This window comes from Haplochromis burtoni, unplaced genomic scaffold (genome assembly GCF_018398535.1).
Source record: "Haplochromis burtoni strain Fernald_Lab_line unplaced genomic scaffold, NCSU_Asbu1 Contig_447, whole genome shotgun sequence".
Classification (NCBI taxonomy): Eukaryota; Metazoa; Chordata; class Actinopteri; order Cichliformes; family Cichlidae; genus Haplochromis; species Haplochromis burtoni.
In genome coordinates, this window is record NW_024582808.1 from 284270 (window position 1) to 306456 (window position 22187).

Sequence of the window (22187 nt, forward strand, 5' to 3'; positions counted from 1 at the left end):
TAAATGTTAAATCTAAATATTATATTTAAATCTAAATCTAAATGTTAAATCTAAATGCTAAATGTTAAATGTTAAATCTAAATGTTTAGGCTAACATGCAAATTTATTGCACGGATCAGCGGAAATACCAAAATAAAAGCTTTCCGAAAACCTCCGGTGCAAAAGTGTGCCGGTAGTGGTCAGACACGTTCTCACTCCCAAAGCCTAATAATTTTCGCAAGGTGACAAATTGTCAACATTTTATGCTTTCGGGTACCCAACACGTTCCTAAATTACGGCATCGGAAAAAGGAGAGCGCATGAGAACCGTTTGGACTTAATCTACGCATGTTCTTTCATTTTCTAAAAATCGCTATTTTACGTCATTTAACTGCTAGTAAAGGTTAGGAATAAGGTTATAGTTAGGGATAAGGTTAGGTTTAGGGCTGGAACACATGGCTGGAACGTCTATTATGGCGGGACCGTCATTCCACTGGAATTCAGCCATAACCCGACCATGAGAAAGCACGTCCGGCGATTTAGCTGAAAACATCGGAAGATCCGTTTTGTCGGCCATCCAAAGGTTCAGCAGTAGTGCACTCTTAGCAGCTGCAGTCTCCACTTCACAATCGCTGCAGCACATGTCCAGCAAAATCGCTGGACATGCTCGTAGGCAAGAAGTGAAGCAGCACATGGCGGGGAGAAGTGAGGAGAACAGACACAATTTTGCACCGGAGGTTTTCGGGAAGCTTTTATTTTGGTATTTCCGTTGATCCGTACAATAAATTTGCATTAGCTAACATTTAGTTAATAACTTCATTATTAACTTAGATTTAGATCATTTAACTGTATAAATTTAACATTTAGTTACATTTAACATTTAGTATTTAGATTTAACATTTAACATTTAGATTTAAATATAATATTTAGTTATTTAAATTAGATTTACATTACTTGGTATATTTAATTATTTAGTTAATATTTAATTTAATTTAACTTTGATTTAAATATAACATTAGATTTAACATTTAGATTTAACATTACATTTAGATTTATTATTTTTAAATTTAAATTTAAATTTAACATTTTAGATTTAATCATTTAACATTTAGATTTAATTTAATTTAGACATTTAACATTTAGATGTAAATATAATATTTAGATTTAACATTTAGATTTAACATTTAACATTTAGATTTAATATTTAACATTTAAATTTAACATTTAACATTTAGATTTAATATTTAACATTTAGATTTAATATTTAACATTTGATGAAAAGTTACAAATATTTTACTAAATGTTGTAAAAAAATACTCGAAAAAACATGTTTTTGTAAGGTTTTGAGCTAAATGTGGAAAAATGTTGCCGTTAATTTCAGCATGTTCCACTTTAGTCATATAAGATTAGCTAGTAAATAACAACAGTATAATATTCAGGAGCTGGAATGGGCTCCAGCCCAATTGCGACCCTGATAAGGATGTGCAGAAGAGAATGGATGGATGGCTAATATTCAGGCTTTACCCAGGCCAGATCCGTACTTACTCTTTTATGTTAGGCTAACTCTCTCCCAGCTCTGTCACATTTACTGTGCTGGAATAGGAGAGTATCAATCCTCCCTGGTAACACAAACAGATTTTAATGTACTGTATGTTTGATTAATTGCTTGATTAATCACGCAGTCATGTCTAAATATACTCATTATCTCAGCTCTCATTTACTTGTACAGACTGTTTTACAAGAGCATGTAACGTGGGACAGATGTGGGGGCCCAGAGGCTGCAGCATGTGGCTTTTTCACATTCCTGTCACTGACCATGGCTGTAAACTCACACAGGTTAAGAACAGCAGCAAATCTTCAGTTTGGCAGTTGCAGGACAGTTTTCCAGGGAAATGACAGGCTGGAGTCTGAGTGGAATGCTTTCTTTACTGCTTCAGTGCCAAGTTAACTGAAGTAATTGTTCTGACTGTCAAGGAGGGTGAGACTGTTTTCAAACAGAGTAACTGGGGGGAAATACGAGCAGCAAAGACACCCTGCCTTCACTCCTCCCTACCTTCAGCTGTAGCTCCCACGCAGAGACACAAGCAGAGGGAGAAGGTTCCTACATTAAAACAAGCTGCCCATTTCCCTTTTCCACATCTGTTTCTCATGCTGATGGCAGGATATAACCTGTAAAACAACAATGCTCAGTAATAGACACACTGAGGGGGAAGGTAATGGCTCTGAATCAGCAGATTCAGCTACTTGCCAGAGTTTTATCAACAAATGTGACCTCCTCTTTTAAAGGGTATGCTGTCATGGGAATGTAACAAGAGAAAGTAGGAGTGACTGATGGAGGTGGAGAAAGAGCAGTTGGACAGGAAGTGTAGAGAAAAAAAAGTAGTTTAAAAAATGAAAGGAAGATGCAGAAATACTTCGTAGATGAGCAGAGAAGACGATTAGAAAAGGAAAGAATTTGTGGAAAAATAAGAACATATGAAGGCGTGTCTGCTGGCGGACCGAATTCAGCTCCTTCAGCTCCTGGTGGAAATAATCACAGTCAGAAAAGACTGAGATGATGTGGACAGCAGCTGTCATCCTGCTGCTTTTGCCTTCGCTTCTTTCCTACGCAGTATGTACCGCACTGCATGCTATGAATGTTTTTAACTTGTCATCTGTCTTATTGATCAATATCACTCCTCCATCAGGAGTTACAGCAGGAAGCTATAAATTATGACTTGTGAGGGAGCTCATTTAAAGGTGTTAAAGTGCTTCAAGAAATGCCCATATAATCACAGAGATTTAGAGGTTAGCCACAAATTCTTGTTTTTTTTAATTAGTTATATCATTTTTAAAATGATCATGTTATGAGTTTGTGTTTTAAATGAAAGAAAATAAGTATTTTTTAACAAAATATACAGGTAAAAGTATCTGTTATGCATATATATCCACATATTGTAAGTAGATTTTTTAATTTATTTTGCTGATGCAATAATGTGTAATTTCCATCCAAAATGTGCTGTAGTGGAACGATAAAGTGAAATACCTCAAAAGCCATATTTTACTGTCGGTTACAAATCTTTTTTCGGTTTATTGGAGTTACTCTCAGCCAAGTGCGATATTTGACCTACAGCACTGCTGATCCCACGATGAAAGTCTTTTTTTCCTTCGGTTGGTGGTGGTGGAGAAGTTAAAACACAACAGCTAATCAGGTTAAAACACTAACAGAGTGTCTACTTCCTGACTCAGGGGACTTGAGTCAGGAAGTAGACTACAAACTACATTTTCTGTAGTACATTTGAAATAAGAAACCATGTGATATATAAAAGGCAGAAAACAAACACAACGCTGACATTATTCAGTCTCTAATGAGCCACAGGAGTCATACTTTCCAGGCTAGTTACACATAAGTGCTGCCTTATAGATTGAACTCTCTCATTGTCCTTTTCTCCTGATTTCCAGGACAACGAGAACAGAGGTAATATAAACCAATCGGAATTAGACAATCGAGATTTCGCTGATGTTCCTGTCAAAGATCAGAGACCTCTTGGTGAAGTCAAAGGTCAGGACTCATGCACCATCCCGTGTGACATCACTGTCAAGCTCCTGCGAGATGAGAAACAATCCATTTGTGGTAAAGCCTTTTCTGATTTGTTGTGCTATTGTTAGCCCCATTACCTTCATGTGTTGTTCAGTGTGTGTGCTTTTGTGTGTGTGTGTGTGTGTGTGTGTGTATGTGTGTGTGTGTGTGTGTTTGTGTGTGTTCAGGTCAGCTGCAGCAGTCTTTGCTTGCGTTTGGACGCAGCAACAGAAAACTGATGAGGGATGTGATGGAGGCGCAACAGAGAGCTCTGGACATCCTAAGCAGTCAGGTTAAACATCTGTTAAACATCTGTTAAGTGTTTGTGATCGTCAGACTGGCTGAATGTATTTACAGTGATGTCATACTTCCAGGTCACAGAGTTGATGACCAAAGTGCAAACTCTCAGCTTGGAAGTTCAGAGAAGCAACACTGAGATGTACTCCATGAAACCTGTACAATCTCATGGTAACACACACACAAACACATATGATTGTGATTATAGAGCTTGAAAGACATAAACGCTAACTAGTAACACCCAGTGACATGGTGAATTATGAAAAGTACTGTACCTTTGGTGATTTAAGTTGTGAATCATTATTTAAGAAGCTACTGAAGCTCCTTCCCCTTCCTGTTTTTCTTCTAATAGGCTACCCCTTACAAAGATAAGGTTGAAACAGTAGGTTCAATCCAGAGATCACCATATTAATGGCATCCCCTGTTTAAACATCATATAGAGCCAAGAGCTGAGTTTAATGTGATCTATGTTTATAACAGCATATAAATAAAAGATAATGTGGATATAAACACTATGGCCTCCCTTTGAGGATATCTTTAAACCTGGTGCATAATTTTGTCCATTATTTAAAAATGAAATCTCCAGTATATCAGTTTTAGAAAAAGGTTTAAATAGAATCAACAGAACAGCATTTTTTCAAAATCTGAGGTTCGTAAAAGTTTTTTTTTCTGACCCACAAAGCCACACCAGAAGGTATTTAAACCTTTAGTACATCAGAAATCTTCAAAATCTGCAAATTTGGAGGTACATATTTTCCACTAGATGCTGAACTGCACCACTAACTTGTACAGTCTATCATAACTCAATAGTTTGTGCCTCATTTGAGTAACTAAACAGCTCTGACGGAGAAAAACAGAGAGAAAAACAGCTCTGACAAATATATAATGATTGTGCGGCAAAGGCGGAGAATAAATTGATGCCATTTATATTAAGCTCAGTGACTAATTATTACATGAAGTGCACAGTCCTTCAAGTCATTAGTGGCTATAAATCAAAAAAGTTGCTTCACCATAAATTTGATTAAATTACTCTCCTGGTGACCAAACAGAGTGTTTGTTGCATTGATTAGGACGAGACTGCAGCGACATCAAGGACAACCTCGTGTCAGTCGTCCCCAAGATCCCCAGTGGCATTTACATAGTCCACCCAGAGAACACTGACTCTTCATTTGAGGTACATGTATATAATTCATTCATTCACTCCTTCAGTGATTTATTCACTCTGTGGCCGACACTCAAAGCAAAGCTTGTCCTGCAGGTTTTCTGTGAGATGGACTATATGGGAGGCGGATGGACGGTGATGCAGAGGAGGAGTGACGGTTTAACTGACTTCAAAAGATCCTGGGATGGCTATGTCGATGGCTTTGGACACCTTGCAGGTTGTACATTATCAAAGAGATCCTCTTTGAGGTTGAACTGTTAAAAATAACATTATATGGTGGTAAGCTAGATGCTCAAAATATACTTTATAGTATCAGTTAAAGAATGTTTTGGGAACCCCTGACCAACATAATGTTCACTATCTGCTGGACCTGAGGTTGTGGGATTCGTAGGTTTCCATTGTGAGTGAATTCATTTGCCACAACAACCATAATTATCTATCACTTTAAGGCTTAATACAGTCTAAAGGTGTGCGTTACAGAGTATTTTACTTTTGGAATCGACTTTCTTGTTGATCCAGTCTAAAGCAGCCATTGGAGGAACTGCAGTCTAGGAGGAACTTTAATTTTTTATCAATGGTTTTTGCTTGAGCAGCACATAAAGTTGTGCTAGCATAACAACTAGCACAGAGGAAACGTTAGCAAAGCATGAAGAGGATAAGTTTTAATAGGCTGCTGCTGTATATATAGGACTATCGGTGTATGGATGGCAGGCTAGCATTTTGATTCTGTTCCCAGTATTTATACTAAGGTTAGCTAGCCATCACCTAGTGAGGTATCATAGCATTTCCTCAAAGTTGTCACACCGTCTCATTTTTATCAGTCTACACATATTGAGAACTATACCTTGCACTTCACCACTAAATCTCTCGTCTTGTGTTTAGGAGAACACTGGTTGGGCCTGAAGAAGGTGTTTCACATAGTAAACCAGAAGGATACTCGATTCCAGCTTCACATTGCTCTAGTCTCCCATGACGATGTCACCTCTTATGCATCGTATGATGACTTCCGCCTTGACAGTGAAACGCAGTTCTTCAGCATACACCTGGGCAGATATGCAGGTAGTGCAGGTATGGCTTAATAAGTTAAACTTCACAAAACAAATGTAATTTTTTTTAAAAATTGCTAAAGTGCAAATTAAAACACCGGCGACCGGTCCACTTGGTTATTTTGTGTCTCCTGCATGTCTGCATGGATTTCTGCGTGCTCTGGTGCAGGTGATGCGTTTCGAGGCTACAACCAGGAACAGAACCAGGACACGGCACCGTTCAGTGCCTCAGATGTCGACAATGATGGCTGCAACCCTTTCTGCTCCATTGGCAATTGCACGGTGGAGAGCTGCAGCATTCACCACAACCACACGGGGTGGTGGTTCAATCAGTGCGGTCTGGCAAATCTCAACGGCTCTCCCGAAGACACAGAGCGAAACCAGGGGCAGAGGACGCACATCGTGTGGGACACCTGGAGACACAACGGAGTCCCCTACACCATCAAATCTGTCACCATGAAGATCAGGAGGATTGCAACCAATAATTGAGAGATGATGGGAAGAAATGGATCATTGCAATGCATGACTAAAAGCTTCATTAAAACAGAATATAGTTCTTCTGGATTACTATTTTCACTGTGACCAACATAAAATAAAATAAAATCAGCCAATTACTTATGGTGTTCTTCTTCTTTTACACTAATTGCAAACTCTGCTGCATTCCTGTCAGTTTCAACTGATCTTGGTTCAGCTAACATACACACCAAGGTAAGGGAGGAGAACTTAAACTGATCCAGTCCAGTAGGTGGCGCTGTGAATCTCAGCAAAGTGTACCGATTGAGACCTACATCACATGCAGTTTATTAGTATTGACCAGATTATTTCTGTCACTATTGCAGCAGAAATAATCCGCAACCATGAAATCCAAGCCTGATTAGTAAAAAAGAAAAACCCTGCAAAGGTCTGATCAAACAGAAACTAAATGCGACCTCCCCAAATAAATACGTTAGCAAGCTAGAGGACCTCTGTTGCTTCAGACACCCAGAGTACCCTCCCTGCTCCACAATCAAATCACTGGATTAGAGAGAAAAGGTTACCGAGGCTACAGCTGAAAACTGGGGCTTCTTCTTCCCCGAGGTCACATTCACACTGACGTGTGAAACTGAATCAGCCCCCTGATTCATCTCAGTGTAACCACCGTGTTGAATCAGTCTGCAGAAACCTCGTGGTTTCACCCCTTCAGGTGCATCACATGATAGTCATTGATTAAAAGCAATCAAGTTTGGTAATCCTGTAAGACAGTAACGACCAACAGTAGCTCATACCTGTCTCAAGGTCGTGGTGTTAAAGACTTCCTGTTTCAGTAAATCTTTTACCAAATGATGATTCAATCAGGAAAGTTTCATGCGCATCAGAACTTTTGAGCGCTCCAAGAATCAGACGCTGTTATTATCGTCTCTCCGGATGAGCACTAGACACTTTGCAGCTGTAATGAAAACCGCAGCCTCTTGAGTACGCTGGCAGGACCTCAGACTGTTTAGTTTCGCCAGAAAATCACAGAAACTGGTGTATTCTAATCTCGCAGGTGTCCAACAAACCAGCGGTGATACTGATTTCTTATTATTCACACATTAGAGAAAGAAAACACAGAATAAAAAACAAACTCGGGAGAGTCTGGAGTGTGTCTAAGTTTTACCTGTTACATAAAAAATAAGAAAGAAGAAGTAAAGAAGAGCGAGAAAATGGTGGGATTGGGTGAAGGAAGGAGCTGCAGGTTCAGGTTGGTTTATTGGACAAAGAACAGATGCACAGGCTGCAGAACAGCTGCTTCCACACAGGAAACAATTTGGTCCGGGCCTTTGTGTGCGTGTGTGTTTTTCTTGTTCTTCCTCCCCTCCTTCTTCAGAGTTCAGCCCAACAAAACATGAACTATGAGCGAAATATCTTGAACTCAGGTGGCTTCATCGTTTCAAGTGACGTCTTTAAAGTATACGGCTTTGGTAACTCTACTCCAGTTAGCTGCAGCATTGTGGGGCTTACATGTACGGTGTCCTGTTGGTGCCAAAGTTTGTCTGTGTGTGTGTGCTATGTGTGTGTTTGTGCTTGTGTGTTTTAGCGTCAGTGATTCAGGTGATAACACTGAAGGAGCGCCGGCTCTATGTGTGGTCTGGTATGCCTACATATCACTGCAGTTAATCAATACGCACACCCACACATGAGGAGGACACACAAAGGACTGTCCAGGTACTTGTCCACTCAGTGCCCCTCAGTAAGAGTGTGTATGTTTAGGCTGACAGTGTTTACATCCAGATCTCAGGTCTGTTCTGTTCAGACGAGCAAATCTTAACAAAAACCCACAATGGTGACATTTGTCAGACTTTACCCCCATTGCCCCGACTATTCTCCCACTGAAATGTGACGCCCCTACGCCACGACACATCCAAACTGGCTAATCTTCAGCAATCAGGTCCTTAAAAGGCAATTCTCTCTGCCACAATTGTGCATTGGAGATCCTGCTTTATCAGGCTGATTTCACGCTGAGACTTTTTACAGACTGTAAGGGTTTTTTTTAATGTGAAATTCAGCTTGAAAGCAGACAAAAAGTGCTCTCAGCTGACATAGGTAGCAACAAAACAAATAAAAGAATTATGGGACAATAAAGCAGAAGATGATCACAATATTGCTACTAAAAGCTGGACAGTTGTAAACACATGAACACATGTGATTGGGTACAGAGTTTTCCCACACTGGACCAGGATCAGCTGAGAGTGGGAGCACACAGGAAGCAAAGTCTACAGGGAATTTAAACCCTGAGGAATCTCATCTGCTGTTCATCAGCCATCAGTCACTTCTGCACGCATGTACACACACACTAAAACTCTCAACACGTACTCTAAACAATGCAGTTTAAAATAGCATCTTACAAGTCAAAAATACAACTATTGGTAAGACACTATATCATGAGAATATTTCATTTCTTTACTCCTATTATTTTTGTAACAAATCCACCTTTATTGCCACGACAAATACTGAGTAATATCAAAGAAAGAGATGAAGGACTTGGTGAAACCACTGAGACAAATATGACCCTACATCAGTAGTAACTCTGAGCCTGTTCAGTCGCAACCCTGAGCTTCCTCCCACATCTGTAAAGTTCAATGCGTCACGTAAGGAAAAGTGTTGTGGGACCCAGAAGGATGCATTCTTTCTCAAGAACACAGAAAAAACCAGAGGGGGAGGGCGACAGAGAGACGGAGAGAGAGAGACGTGCCACAGACACTTGATTAGTCTTTCACATGAAACGGGAGCACAGCCTCTGCTGTCGATCACCTCCAGGATGAACCACAGACCGCTTGCAGTTCATCATGCCAGCCGGACTGCAGGTTACAGCGACAGCCCCAGAGCCAGGAGCCGTGATAACCTGCTCATGTACGATGATTTTGGAGAGGAAACGTGTTGCTCCGGACGATGCCTTGGGTAAGTCTGCCAGAGGTGTAGCAGGCATATATGCTCATCCTCTGCATCTTTTTGTTAAAATCATGGATAAGACTGACAGATTTTAAAAAGTTTGAAGGAGAAGATAAAACGTATTTGGACGCCTGATGGTAATTTTCACTAAATATTGCAAGCACAATGTTTTTCAGTTTGCATTCTTTAACTTGCAACCAGCAAAACAGCCACAGGTGCTCATTGGGTTTAACTCTAGGTCAGCGCTCTGGGATGGAGGGAGGGAGACTGATGTACATTAGAGAGTGTACTTCAGAACCCATGATCCATTAGTAAACGTAATTTAACTTATGAGTAACATAATGCTTATAATGTAAACCATTTTTTTTGCATTTCCTGCCTCGTTATTTACATTAGCCTCAGTGCTCAGTGCTACAGGATTTCTCAACCTCTTCTTATGCTCCTCTCGTCACACACTGATGCCTGCTTGGGAATCCTTTTGGTCTTTTTGATGCACTGAGTACTTCGTTTTTATGTGCAAACCTTGTAAGCCATCATGGCATAAACAAACCTCATATGATGTAGCAGAACAGAATGTTAGATAATGCATCTTAAAAGAATATTAAGAAAGAAATACAGAACCAGGAAAATGTTGTAACTTGATACTATTTCATCTGTTCTCCAGGTAAAAGTTAACTTACATCTACTAATTGCAGATTATGGTAGGCAAGTATATGAATGAGGTTAACTGTGATTCAGTGCTCTCTCACGGGTGTGTGGGTCTCTCTCTCATTACTTGTGTGGATAGCACACCTGCACCGTTCTGGTTGAGAACTACATTGTGTGTAAATTCATGTGTGGACCATACACCGAGTGTTTTTTCTGTTTCTGGCAGCCACAGTAACTCTGAGCGACAGCTTATGGCTCGTCTCACTGCTGCTAAACGACGCCAGGCTCTCCGTGGACCTGCCTACATGTTCTCAGCTCCCTCAGTCAGCCTGTCAGAGGTTGAGCAGCGTTTCCTGGAAGCAGCTGAATACGGGAACATACCAGAGGTGCGGCGTATGCTGCTGCATGTACCCAACTTGAACGTCAACGCTGTTGACTACATGGGCCAAAATGCACTGCAGCTGGCAGTGGCCAACGAACATCTGGAGGTGACAGAGCTGCTGCTGGGGAGGGCAGACTTGGCCAGAGTGGGCGACGCTCTCCTTTTAGCCATCAGTAAGACCTGATTATTTGTGTATGGCCAAAAACACATAATATGGCAAAATCTCTATATCACTCAAAAGTTCCAAAGATGTCAGACACAACACATTGCTTGACTGGATGGAACCACAGTTATGTAACCGTTTATCCGTTAATCTGTGTCCTTACATAGCTGTGTCTCTTTATGAGTCTAGTGACATTGCTTAATAATAATGATTAATTGCCTCAGTACTGTTAACCCCTCTGTACCACAGCCTCTGAGTCAAGTTTCTCATACATCCTGCAGCCACTCAGCCGCCTGCAAAAATGTTACCACAGTTGCATTGGCATTTTTCTGCTCAAACGGGCCAGACTTGGACCATTTCTGGTGAAATACTTTGTGTTTAGTTTGAGGAGATTGTTGATGACTACGTTTTTACATTTTACTTATTTCTTTATATTTTGCTAGGACAATGGGAATGTAGTGTATAAAGCAAAAAGAGTGCAATTCTAACAAACTTCAAAATCAATGTTTGGTATCACCACCTTTATTCTTTAACATAGTTTCAGCTCTTGTAGCTTCATTCTCTGGTCTGTTGAAGGAAATTCAAAGTTTTACTTTGGATGTTGGCTGCCTTCTGTTCTCGTCAAGATCTCACACTGCTTAAATAATGCTGATGTCCGAGCTCTGGGGAGGCCAGTCCATCACTGATAGTATGCAAGTGTGTGTTTTTCTATACAGGTATGCTTTTACTAATCATTGGCAGTGTGTTTGGGATGACTGTCATGCTGAATAATGAAGCCACTGACAATCAGATGCTTTTCAGATGGTATTGCACGACGGATCAAAATTAAAAAGTTTACTTTTCTGTGTTCGTAATTTCATTGGTTTTAACAACATCTTCAACACCACTGTCTATGATGCCTGAAACCTTTAAAGACTCTCCACCAACTTACTGTTGTACGTCTTTGCTGACCTCCTTCATACATAATAATGATGATTTGAACCAGAATGTTCATATTTGGATTCAGTGCTCAATATGACCTGTTGCTAGAGATTTTCAGTCCACTTATTGGGAAATTTGGCAAACCTCAGTTTTCCTGTTTTCCTTCTTTAAGAAGGTCTTCTTGACAGCCACCCTTCCAATGAGGCCAGTGAACAGTAAATGGATCAGTTGAAGGTTCAGATGCGTCTCTCAGGTCTGGACTAAAAATGAGGGGAAAAGAAGCCAATGCCTAAAGAAAAACCTTTGAAAGGCCCTGAGAAATCCTGGAGAACTACTGCCCAAGACGACTAAACTTTGGCTTTTGCAAAATCCTGTCTAGCTAAGTTGCTAACATGCTAATTTAGCACGAGTACAAAAGGCTAGACTTTTAGCCTCTCCTGTTAGCAGTTACAAGATTTAAAAGATTGTTGCTTTAAAAAAGACAATATTAAAGGTTGGTTCCATTGTTCAGGAAGGCTGAGGATGTATGTTTTCTTCTTTAGTAAGTCATCATTAAAAAAAATAAAAATACAGGCGATGTAGTATTGAAAAACTGTGACCAACCTGAGTAGATAGCCTATATCAGGGGTTCTCCAAGTATGGCCCGTGGGATAACGGCGGTCCTTATCAAAATCTGTTATGCACTGCAGGCATTGGAAGGAAAATATACATTTAATTTCTCCACAGTTTATGTTTTAAGGTAGTAAAATATGAGTTCAAAGGACCATTTTCTTTCAAGTTGAGCTATTCTGTTTGAGCCATTATGGCATGCTAACAAATGATTAGGAAATTTAACAACTACTTCAGTAATGGTTAAAAATACTTTAAACCAGCCCCCCCAAAAAACTGCAATAATGATCACAAACTCCAGCAAACTACCAAATGCTATGTAAGCTAACATTTTAGAGTTATCGTTAAGATTCAGCAATTTTAGCAACAGCAGTGTAAATGAAGTTGTACCGCCAACAAGTTTGCTCCGTTTTTGTTTTAGGTAAAGGTTATGTTCGCATCACAGAGACTTTGCTGGGCCACCCTTCATTTAGAGACGCCCGTCGTCTAACAGCAAGCCCCGTTCAGGCAGACATGTTGGATGACTTCTATGCTTATGATGAGGACGGGACAAGGTATGTGTGAGGAAGAGGTGTTTCATTACTTACATTTGTATATTTGTTTAAGGTAATAGCGGACACTTTATTAGGCACATTTGCACTTTAGGAAAACATTTGGAACATGCATAAACATGAGACTTTTTTAGATATGTATTGAGTATTTATTAAACACCTCAATGGTTTGTGTAATTCTGTCTTTCAGACACTTGAGCAGCTACTCAGTTTATGGTGGGCAGATGCTGTAAGATAAAGAGACAGTATTAGCCACAAATGTATCCAGTTATTGTGTGGTTAAGAGAAGTGTGGGTAGTGTATTTATGTGATAATCATGAACATGGGTGCTGATGGAAAGAAGGAAGTGGGGTGGGGGATGAGCATGTTATGAGCAAGGTGTGGCTTATCAGCAGCAGCAGATTCTTTCTTTTGCTATTGCTGCTTCATAAAGCTGTTGTGTGAAGTTTGCAAATTAAAGCTTCAATAAATAAAATAGCAAAACTTGTGTTTTATAAAAACAAGTTCCTGACATGCAGATCTCTCCTTAATATTTGGTTTCAAGGCTCGTTTTTGCTTTCATCATGCAGCTACATGCAGCTTTTTTTTTTCCACTGGCAACTAAGTTTGTTTGCATTAAAGAAACTAAGTTTAGAAGTCCTGGCAGATGGATTTAGCAGCAAATCATTTTCCTGTTTACAGTCTTTGTGCTAAGCTAAGCTAGTTCTGGCAGTAGCTTCATATGTGCTGATTGGAGATATTATATCTAATCTATCTCTGAACAAGAAAGCAGTTAAATATGTTCCACAACTGTCATAGTCTCATACGAGTCAACAACAAGAAGCTGACAATAGGGGGGTAGTGAGGTATAAATGGAAATGTCCATGCTTGGTGACGCAATGTAACTATGATGGATGCACTGACTGCTCCAGCTGCTGATATTTTTTTTTTTTTGCTTTTTTGCAGTTAGTTTGCAGAAAAGTTCATTAAATAAATTCATAACATTCATAAAAATGTTGAAACTTAAACCTCGTTTGCAGAAACGAAGCTAAGGCGAATGCTGACACTGCGTACTATCTGCATGTTTCTCTGTGTGTAAATTCCTGCAGGTTTTCTCATGATGTGACTCCAGTGATACTGGCTGCACACTGTCAGGAATATGAAATTGTTTACACCCTGCTAAGTAAAGGGGCTCGCATCGATCCGCCTCATGACTACTTCTGTGGCTGTGACTCGTGCAACTACCAGCAGCAGTTTGACTCCTTCAGCCACTCCCGATCGAGGATCAATGCCTACAGAGGACTCGCCAGTCCTGCTTACCTCTCCTTGTCTAATGAGGATCCAGTGCTGGCAGCACTGGAGCTCAGCAATGAACTGGCCATGCTAGCTAATATTGAGAAAGAATTTAAGGTACAAATACAACGACAAGAACAAAAATGCAAACACAAGTCCGGCAGAACTAATGTGCGCTGTCTGTTATCACTGCTGTACACATACCCTAAAACATACCCATGAACATTTTATGAACCTTAAGAGAAGAACAGACGGCGGTCTAGATCCTGTGGTCACTGTTCAGATTTTTGGTTTGACACATAAACAACAGCTGTAATTATTGCTGGGCTCAGAGTACCAAAGTATGCTGTGGGTACTGTACAATAAATAAACAACAGGATGCCTGAGCAGAGATGTCCAAATACAGCCTACACATTTTTTTCTTGATGTTCATGCTGTGAAAAGTATTTGCCCCCTTCCCGATTTCTTATTCGTTTCCATATTTGTCACACTTGGAAGAACACAAAGGCTTGCTAACATTGCCAAGACTTTTGGGAAATATTCTGTGGGCTGATGAGACAGAAGTTGAACTTTTTAGAAGCTTTGTATCCTGTTACATGTGGCATAAAACTAGCAAAGCATTCCATAACGAAAACATGACAACAGCCAAACACGGTGGTGGTGATGTAGTGTGATGGTTGGAGGCTGCTTTGCTGCTTCAAGACCTGGATGACTTGCTGTTGACTTGATATATTCATGAATTCTGCTCTCTAACAGGAAATCCTGAAGGAGAATGTCCATTCATTCCCTGAAGCTCAAGAGCACTCAGGTTAAGCAGCAATGACATGGAGTGGCCTAGTCAAAGTCTGGTCTCAGACTTTGACTTTGACTAGACGGAGATGCTTTGACATCACCGTAAACAGACTGTTCAGGCTCAAACACCCTCCAATGTGACTGAATGACAACAATACTGCATGGAAGAGTAGGCTAAAAATTCCTCCACAGCGTTGTGAAAGACTCACTGTCAGCTTTCAGAAATGCATGATTGCTGTTTTTGCTACTAGAAATAGCACAAACAGTTATTAGGTTTAGGGGCAAGTGTGGATAGCTTTTTGCTCTCAATAAATGAAAACATCATTTAAAAACTACCTTTTGCATCTTACTAGCATCTTACCAAATCATCTCAAATGCTTCACTCCTGATGCACATTTCCTCCATCATGTTTCTAGAATGACTACTCCCGCCTTTCGAGCCAGTGCAAGGATTACGTGGTGGGCCTTCTGGACCTGTGTCGCAGCACGGAGGAAGTTGAGGCCATATTAAATGGAGAAACTGACTCGGACGATAGCTATGATGTACCAGGTCGCCCCTCCCTCACACGGCTCAAATTAGCCATCAAATACGAGCTCAAAAAGGTCAGTGTGTTCTCAAACAGGCAATGACACAGCGGCAGGATAAAACATGGGTTTTCTGAGCAAGTTAGAAGTATTGCAAACATTTATCTGTGCTGTGGGAGCAGCATAACCCATTTAGATTGATATCCTACTAAAAACTGTCATCGTCATTCCGGTTGTGGACGACATAGAGCCAAACTGATATGTTGGCCGATAACAGCTATTTGCCGATATATCAGTATTGGCAAATAATTTCCATTTTTAGGTTGATAAATGAAAACTAAAGAAGAAAACGAAGAAACATCGCTTAACTGTGTTGCGAAGGTTATTACATAAGTTTTCCACTAGAAGGTGCTCTGCAGCTCCCGTGTTGGAAAAGTATTCAGAACAACCAGCTGATCTGAGCAGAGTTGGGCAGAGTGTAAACGAGTCATGTGACAATAAAACAAGTTTATTTTTAAACTGCTTTGTTATACTATCTTAGTAAAAAGTAACTACACATAACACATTTTGGGGAATTTTTTTTTCTAGTGTGCCTGAAAGAAAAAAAAATATCGGCTAATATATCAGATTTTTAAATCACCAAATATCAGTAATGGTGTCTGTCTAAAAAATTCTATATGAGTTGGACTGTCCGTAACATTACTGCATGAGGGTAACAAACTTTTAAAATCAGACAAATATCCAAAGGTGAGAAAAACAACAACAACAACAACAACAGCTATGGATGCTGGGAAACAATGCCTAATTTTAAGATCAATTAAAAAAAATAGAAATGAAAAATGGAATTTATAGTGTGAAACATCAAAATGCTGTCGACAAGTGTTTTTGATATAAAGATATTTGTAGCACTTAGTCACGTTGAGCTGAGTCTGAACTCATCTGTCTTCATTTCTAATTGCAGCTGTCTGATGTAATCGTTTTAGAAGCCAATTTGTGTGGTTTCAATCATTAATCAGTTTGTAAAATGCCAGAAAATTACTCTTCATAAATCGATTAAATGTTCAGATCAATAAAAACAAAAATAAATCTGCTCTAGTTTCAGCTCTCAGGTGTAATGGATTTCTGCTTTTCTCTGTTTCAAATAAATAAAAATAGAATCACACTTTAAGGATTCTACCTTAAGCTTCCAGTAGCCTTTATTTTCCTGTTTCCTTCTCCTTAACTCTTCTGTCCTACTTCTTTCATCTGTGCCTTTCAGTTTGTGGCTCATCCTAACTGCCAGCAGCAGCTGCTGAGTATCTGGTATGAGAACCTGCCTGGCCTGAGACAACAAACCACTGCCATCAAACTGCTGGTGGTGCTGGCGGTGGCTATAGGACTGCCTGGACTGGCTGTGGCTTACTGGATTGCCCCATGCACCAGAGTAAGTAATATTTACATCCATAAAGATCATTCACAGTGCAAGCTTTCCTCTCAACCTTCTGTTATTCCATCTCTCATTCTCAGGTGGGAAAAGTGATGCGTAGCCCCTTCATGAAGTTTGTGGCTCATGCCTCATCCTTTACAATTTTCCTGGGTCTTCTCATCCTGAATGCTGCTGACCGCTTTGCAGGCACCACCCTGCTGCCAAACATGACACACCATCAGCTCCCGGGCAGCTCTGACCCTCTGCTGCTCTACCGCATGACTACAACACCCTTCACTTGGATGGAGATCCTTATCATCTCATGGGTCATAGGTGAGCATAAGATGATGATAGATAATAAAAAAGCAAACAATTAACCCTTGTGTGTTGTTCGTATTTTTGTTACTCAGCCAGTGTTCATGGGTCTGGTGGACCCGCTAGAGTTTTGGCTTTCCAAATTAACACTATCAAACAATTTTATGTTAAATTACTCAACAGATGTTTACTTCATCCCAATTACAAGACATATGAACAGCAAACATGGTTAATTTTTTCCCTTTACCTTTGTTAGATCACATTTATGAATTAATGTGCTTCTCGTTTTTCTTTTATATAAAATGTTATAAATAAATCAGTTATAATCAAGTGGAGTGAGTGGAAAGACACAACACATTTACACGTGAAAAAATAATTAATTGTTAAATTTTTCTTTTGAAAAAAACTGAACACGGGTCTCACAGACCCGAACACCATACAAGGGTTAAAAAAACAACTGCACATCTGCCGAATCATGTCATTTGTGTTCTTGTGCTCCTGCTGCAGGTATGATTTGGGCAGAGGTAAAGGAGATCTGGAGCCAAGGACCAGGGGAGTACCTGGTTGAGCCGTGGAACTTCTTGGATTTTGGGATGCTCGCCATCTTCCTGGCTTCCTTTAGCTGCCGCTTCTCTGCGCTGAGACATGCTAACTTAGCACAGACCTCTGTGTATGCAAACTACACAACGCTGATTAATGTCACACTGCCTAAGGAGATACGCTACTTCACTATGGGTGAGCAGTTTCACATTTTCACACATCGCATGAACTAATTCAAATACCATGATGTGCTTGATTTATACAGCAGCAAATCACTTGAAAAGAACCCCCAACAACCAGACAACCCCCTATAAACAAGTACTTGGTGACAGTGGGAAGTAAAGACTCCTTTCTAACAGGAAGAAACCTCTTGCAGAGAGGGGTAGCCATGCGCCATGACCGATTGGGGGTGAGGGGAGAGTCTTTACAGGACAATCTGTGTTATAGTAGAGCCTTTACTTTACAATATTAAGCACCTTGAAGTGACTGTTGTTGTAATTTCGCACTGTATACATAAGATTGAATTGAAACAGAACAAAAGACACATGTTTCCTTCCTGCTGGGAGACACTGCCATGAGGTGATGTGATTGGCTGGAAACAACTTTTAGGCAGGTTGCAAGCATCAAAGTAACATCGGCAGAAATGCCAGAACCCAAGGTTTCAGAGCTGAAGATTGATTTATAAGGAAAAGATTCACTTCACTTGTTCATGGCTTTAATGTTGTGTCTGTTGTAGCTGTCAGTCTATAGATGTAAAAAGTAAAAAGTATCACTGTCGCCCTAGATTTTCCTGTGCTTATTGGCAAATTAACTTTTGTTTTTTCCTTCTCTTTAAAGAGAACAAGATGAAATTAAGCCGCGTGGCTAACACATCCTTTGTTAAATAGCATTTTTAGTGCCCGGCTTGTGCTCATTTATCAAAATAATCTTCAGTGTGCCTTAAAACAATAATTGCAAGCTTTAATCAAAGGTGATTTTCTGACTTATGCTTGTGTTCTTTTGTAGCTCGTATCGAGTGGGTGGCGTCAGATCCCCAGTTGGTATCAGAGGGCCTGTACGCGGTCGCAGTGGTGCTGAGCTTCTCTCGGATTGCTTATATCCTCCCGGCCAACGAAAGCTTCGGTCCCCTGCAAATCTCTTTGGGAAGGACAGTAAAGGACATTTTTAAGTTCATGGTCATTTTCATCTTGGTCTTTCTGGCGTTCATGATCGGCATGTTCAACCTGTACTCTTACTACCTGGGTGCAAAACAAAATGATGCCTTCACAACGTAAGTCAATACCAGTGAACATCTGAATTTGTTTTTTTATCTATTTATTTTTTTCATCAACTTGCACAGACGAATTCATCATGAAACTTGATTCAATTCTTGATCAACAATGGATTACCAATCCAAACCAAGGATATCACCACAAGGGTTCACAGATATTTTATATCCTGATCCTTTCTAACTATTCTTATCCAAGATCTGAGAGCTGTTTCTTTGGTAGACCCACTCATTTTGTGGTTATTACAGTTAAAAGAAGCCCCAACATTTTTGTGGCTTGTCACCATTTAAAACCAAGCCCTTGGGACCGTTATCACTGGTTGTGGTTATAGTGTGGGCAAAACTTATCATCAGTGCACCCAGGAGGGATTTGATCTCCCTACAGCTGAAGAAGTTTTGAGTCCAGAAAAAGTTAAAGTATCTTGGATTTCAAAACAAAGAGCAAAATTATGTGGCAGTAATGAAAAGAATCTTGCATTTATCTTGGGACCCATTAGCACAAATAGTTACAGCTAAACCTTTACACAGTCATAATAGAGTATTATAAAAATATGACATGTTGCCTCAAAATCAGATTCATTGTGCCAAATAAATTCATGCTAAACTTGCATGTTTGTGCAATAATATCAACACTATTCTGAATTATTCTGTAATTTTAACTCCAAAAAACATTTTGTCCTTCTGTTGATTTACTAAAAGAGTATCTCTGACGTTGATGGTGTACGGCTGGTTTGAATTCAAAAATAACTTCCCTCTGTTCTCCCTCTGTCCCTTTATTCGTCTGTGCATCCGTCCAGCCTGGAGGAGAGCTTCAAGACATTGTTCTGGGCTATATTTGGACTGTCTGAGGTCAGATCCGTAGTGATCAACAACGGACACAAATTCATCGAGAACACTGGTTACGTCCTGTACGGAGTTTACAATGTTACCATGGTGATAGTGCTGCTCAACATGCTCATTGCCATGATTAATAGTTCCTTCCAGGAGATTGAGGTAGGTCATTAAGACGGTAAATCATTCTGTGCCCCAGATGCATGCTTGAAAATATGAAGCATGGGCTGAAAAAGCAGCCCCACATGTAGCGCACGTTGAACTGGTACTTATATAGCACTAACTCTAACAAAGATTCACTACAAGGTTCATTCACCCAAGCACACACACATTCATAAAGAGAAATAATGTCATTTAAATTAAGATATAAAGGGAAGCAAATTACTTTAATTTATTTGTGTCTCAGAATGTGAATACAACTAAATTAAATCAGGGCCTTTTCCTTTACCCAGCAATTATGCCTGTATAGACCCACCTGTGGGTAAAGTGTCCTGCTGTGTGGACTTGGTAAACCCCCACTTATCCCATCTGAGCCCCAATTAGGTGAGCCCACACACGGCTGACAGCAGTGTTGGCCTTGGAGTCTCTATAAGAGTTTTCTGTAAGCCGCTGTGGGTTGCCCACAGAAAACCTACATGAGCCTCATGTAGGCTAGCCCATGAGGGGCCCATAGCAGTTTTACCCCTTTGCCCTCCCAAGAAGTAATTCTGTGGGTGCTCCACAGTGGATGCATCTAATGTAGTGCCCATAGTAATTTTTTCCTTTTGGATTCCTGTGAGGATTTTCATATAGTGGGCTTACCCATAGAAAACCCTCACTAAAACACCTATGGGTTAGCCCATTAAGGCCCCACATCAGTTTTACCCCCTGGGCTAACCCATAGGTGTTTTCTGTGGGTAACCCATAGTGAATTTGCCCTGCTCACTGCTTACTCAGGTCCACACTTCACCCATACCTACCCACTGTGTGCCCATGCGGGTATGTTTGCTGACACATTGTTTATAAAAAGGCGAGCCTATATAGGGAAACGTGATTATTGTGGAGAAGACGAAACTGTTGAACATATTTTATTACTTTGTCAGAGGTAGTATTAACCTGAATTAGGATTTGAGTTTTCCTTCTTTTTTTTTTTTTGAGGGCAAGTGGCTCCATAGTAATTGACATGTTTGCTTAACAAGCAAGAGATCCTTGGTTTTAACTTTGGGAGGAGACATAAATCTATTTGGAGTTGTGTGAGGAAGGACTGTTGTTAGAATCTGCTATGTCAATATGTGGAGACCCCTTGTGAATAAAGGAGTGGCTGGTCCACACTTCATACCAACTGGTGGTTGTAATGCACCACAGGCTTTTCCCCCTTCTGTACTGTCAAACATGTATATTTCCCTTCCCTGATACATTTCCCCGTTTTCCTCGTGATTTTTAATTTTTTTTAGGATGATGCTGACGTCGAGTGGAAGTTTGCTCGTGCAAAACTTTGGTTCTCCTACTTTGAGGAGGGAAGGACACTCCCTGTGCCCTTCAACCTAGTCCCCAGCCCAAAATCTATGCTCGGACTGGCCACAGGCATCAAGTCCTTGCTCCTGCAGTTAGTTGAAGGACACAGCAAAGAGAAAAATGAGACACAACTCAACCAGGTACCACACAGTATGGCGATTAATTCCCTAATATATCCAATATTTATCCTTACGCAGCTTGAAAGGTAACATGATAGTTCAGCGTTAGTGGCAGAGCCTTAGCACCTCCCAGTGGTATTACTGCCACACCACAGAAATGTCACAATTCTGTTCAGCTAATTTGAGCTCAATTTTCCAGCTTGGAGTAAGCAAAAACTCAGGATATGGTGCTTCTACCAGCCGAACCAGATATCAGGCACGTGTTTGTGTATTTCACTGTTTTAAAACATAATTTTATTACTTGTTTTAATGTGTTATTTTTGCACAGAACATTTTGTTCATAATTCGAACCCCTTTCCCTTTACTGGTTACAGAAGATCATGAAGCGGCTAATAAAGCGGTACATCATCAAAGCACAAGCAGACAGAGAGAGCGATGAGATCACTGAAGGTAAAATAATAAAGAGCACCATTTATCCTCCCATGCTGGCATCAACATTTTCTTTGATAGCTTTGCATCTATTTTTTTTTTTTTGAATCCAGGAGAGCTGAAAGAAATCAAGCAGGACATTTCCAGTTTGCGATATGAGCTGCTAGAAGAAAAAGCACAAAACCTGGAGACGCTCGATGGGCTGCTGAAGAGGCTGGGAGAGATCAGTACGCCTTCATCATAGCAATGTCTGTCATAAGTGAAGAGCGCAAAGATTAAGTGCCTATTCACTGTCAAAAGATGTTGTATACATAGTGACACAACATTACTAACGATAAATGACAATGCACGTATGTGAATATAAACATTAAATATAAAAGGTCAAATGTATGTGACTGACAGTGTGATACACATTTTTTTGTAAAGTACAGACTCAATTTAAATATTCTATACTTATCTGCACACACACACACAC

The 22187-nt window shown here is 40.2% G+C and overlaps 2 protein-coding genes across 4 annotated transcripts; both read left to right on the plus strand.

Moving 5' to 3' along the window:
- Window positions 1–1458: 1458 nt before the first annotated feature.
- Window positions 1459–6673, plus strand: angptl5 (angiopoietin-like 5). Of its 2 annotated transcripts, none has more exons than XM_005945354.3 (8): window positions 1459–2589; window positions 3420–3591; window positions 3726–3829; window positions 3912–4005; window positions 4905–5008; window positions 5093–5213; window positions 5879–6055; window positions 6212–6673. In XM_005945354.3, exons 1-8 carry the CDS (start codon window positions 2533–2535, stop codon window positions 6529–6531), a joined length of 1149 nt encoding a protein of 382 aa, XP_005945416.1. In that variant the 5' UTR covers window positions 1459–2532; the 3' UTR covers window positions 6532–6673. The 2 variants fall into 2 exon arrangements, with proteins under 2 accessions (XP_005945416.1, XP_014196562.1); XM_014341076.2 differs by having other exon boundaries at window positions 1471–2589; window positions 5879–6064.
- A 2492-nt stretch (window positions 6674–9165) lies between these two features.
- trpc6a (transient receptor potential cation channel, subfamily C, member 6a) lies at window positions 9166–22144 on the plus strand. Of its 2 annotated transcripts, XM_005945349.3 has the most exons (14): window positions 9166–9459; window positions 10325–10653; window positions 12595–12727; window positions 13813–14113; window positions 15205–15390; window positions 16571–16735; window positions 16819–17050; window positions 17540–17767; window positions 18578–18842; window positions 19637–19832; window positions 21104–21304; window positions 21483–21539; window positions 21658–21733; window positions 21826–22144. In XM_005945349.3, exons 1-14 carry the CDS (start codon window positions 9320–9322, stop codon window positions 21954–21956), a joined length of 2640 nt encoding a protein of 879 aa, XP_005945411.1. In that variant the 5' UTR covers window positions 9166–9319; the 3' UTR covers window positions 21957–22144. The 2 variants fall into 2 exon arrangements, with proteins under 2 accessions (XP_005945411.1, XP_005945414.1); XM_005945352.3 differs by lacking the exons at window positions 9166–9459; window positions 10325–10653 and adding an exon at window positions 10663–12105.
- Window positions 22145–22187: the final 43 nt, after the last annotated feature.

Bases quoted from the DNA above. Each gene is read 5' to 3' on its own strand.
- angptl5 (XM_014341076.2), top strand. From the start codon at position 2,533: ATGATGTGGACAGCAGCTGTCATCCTGCTGCTTTTGCCTTCGCTTCTT. The intron at 2,590-3,419 runs GTATGTACCGCA...CCTGATTTCCAG, and splicing joins CTTCGCTTCTTTCCTACGCA to GACAACGAGAACAGAGGTAA. The intron at 3,830-3,911 runs GTTAAACATCTG...TCATACTTCCAG, and splicing joins TGGACATCCTAAGCAGTCAG to GTCACAGAGTTGATGACCAA.
- trpc6a (XM_005945349.3), top strand. From the start codon at position 9,320: ATGAACCACAGACCGCTTGCAGTTCATCATGCCAGCCGGACTGCAGGT. The intron at 12,728-13,812 runs GTATGTGTGAGG...AAATTCCTGCAG, and splicing joins TATGATGAGGACGGGACAAG to GTTTTCTCATGATGTGACTC. The intron at 17,051-17,539 runs GTGAGCATAAGA...CTCCTGCTGCAG, and splicing joins TATCATCTCATGGGTCATAG to GTATGATTTGGGCAGAGGTA.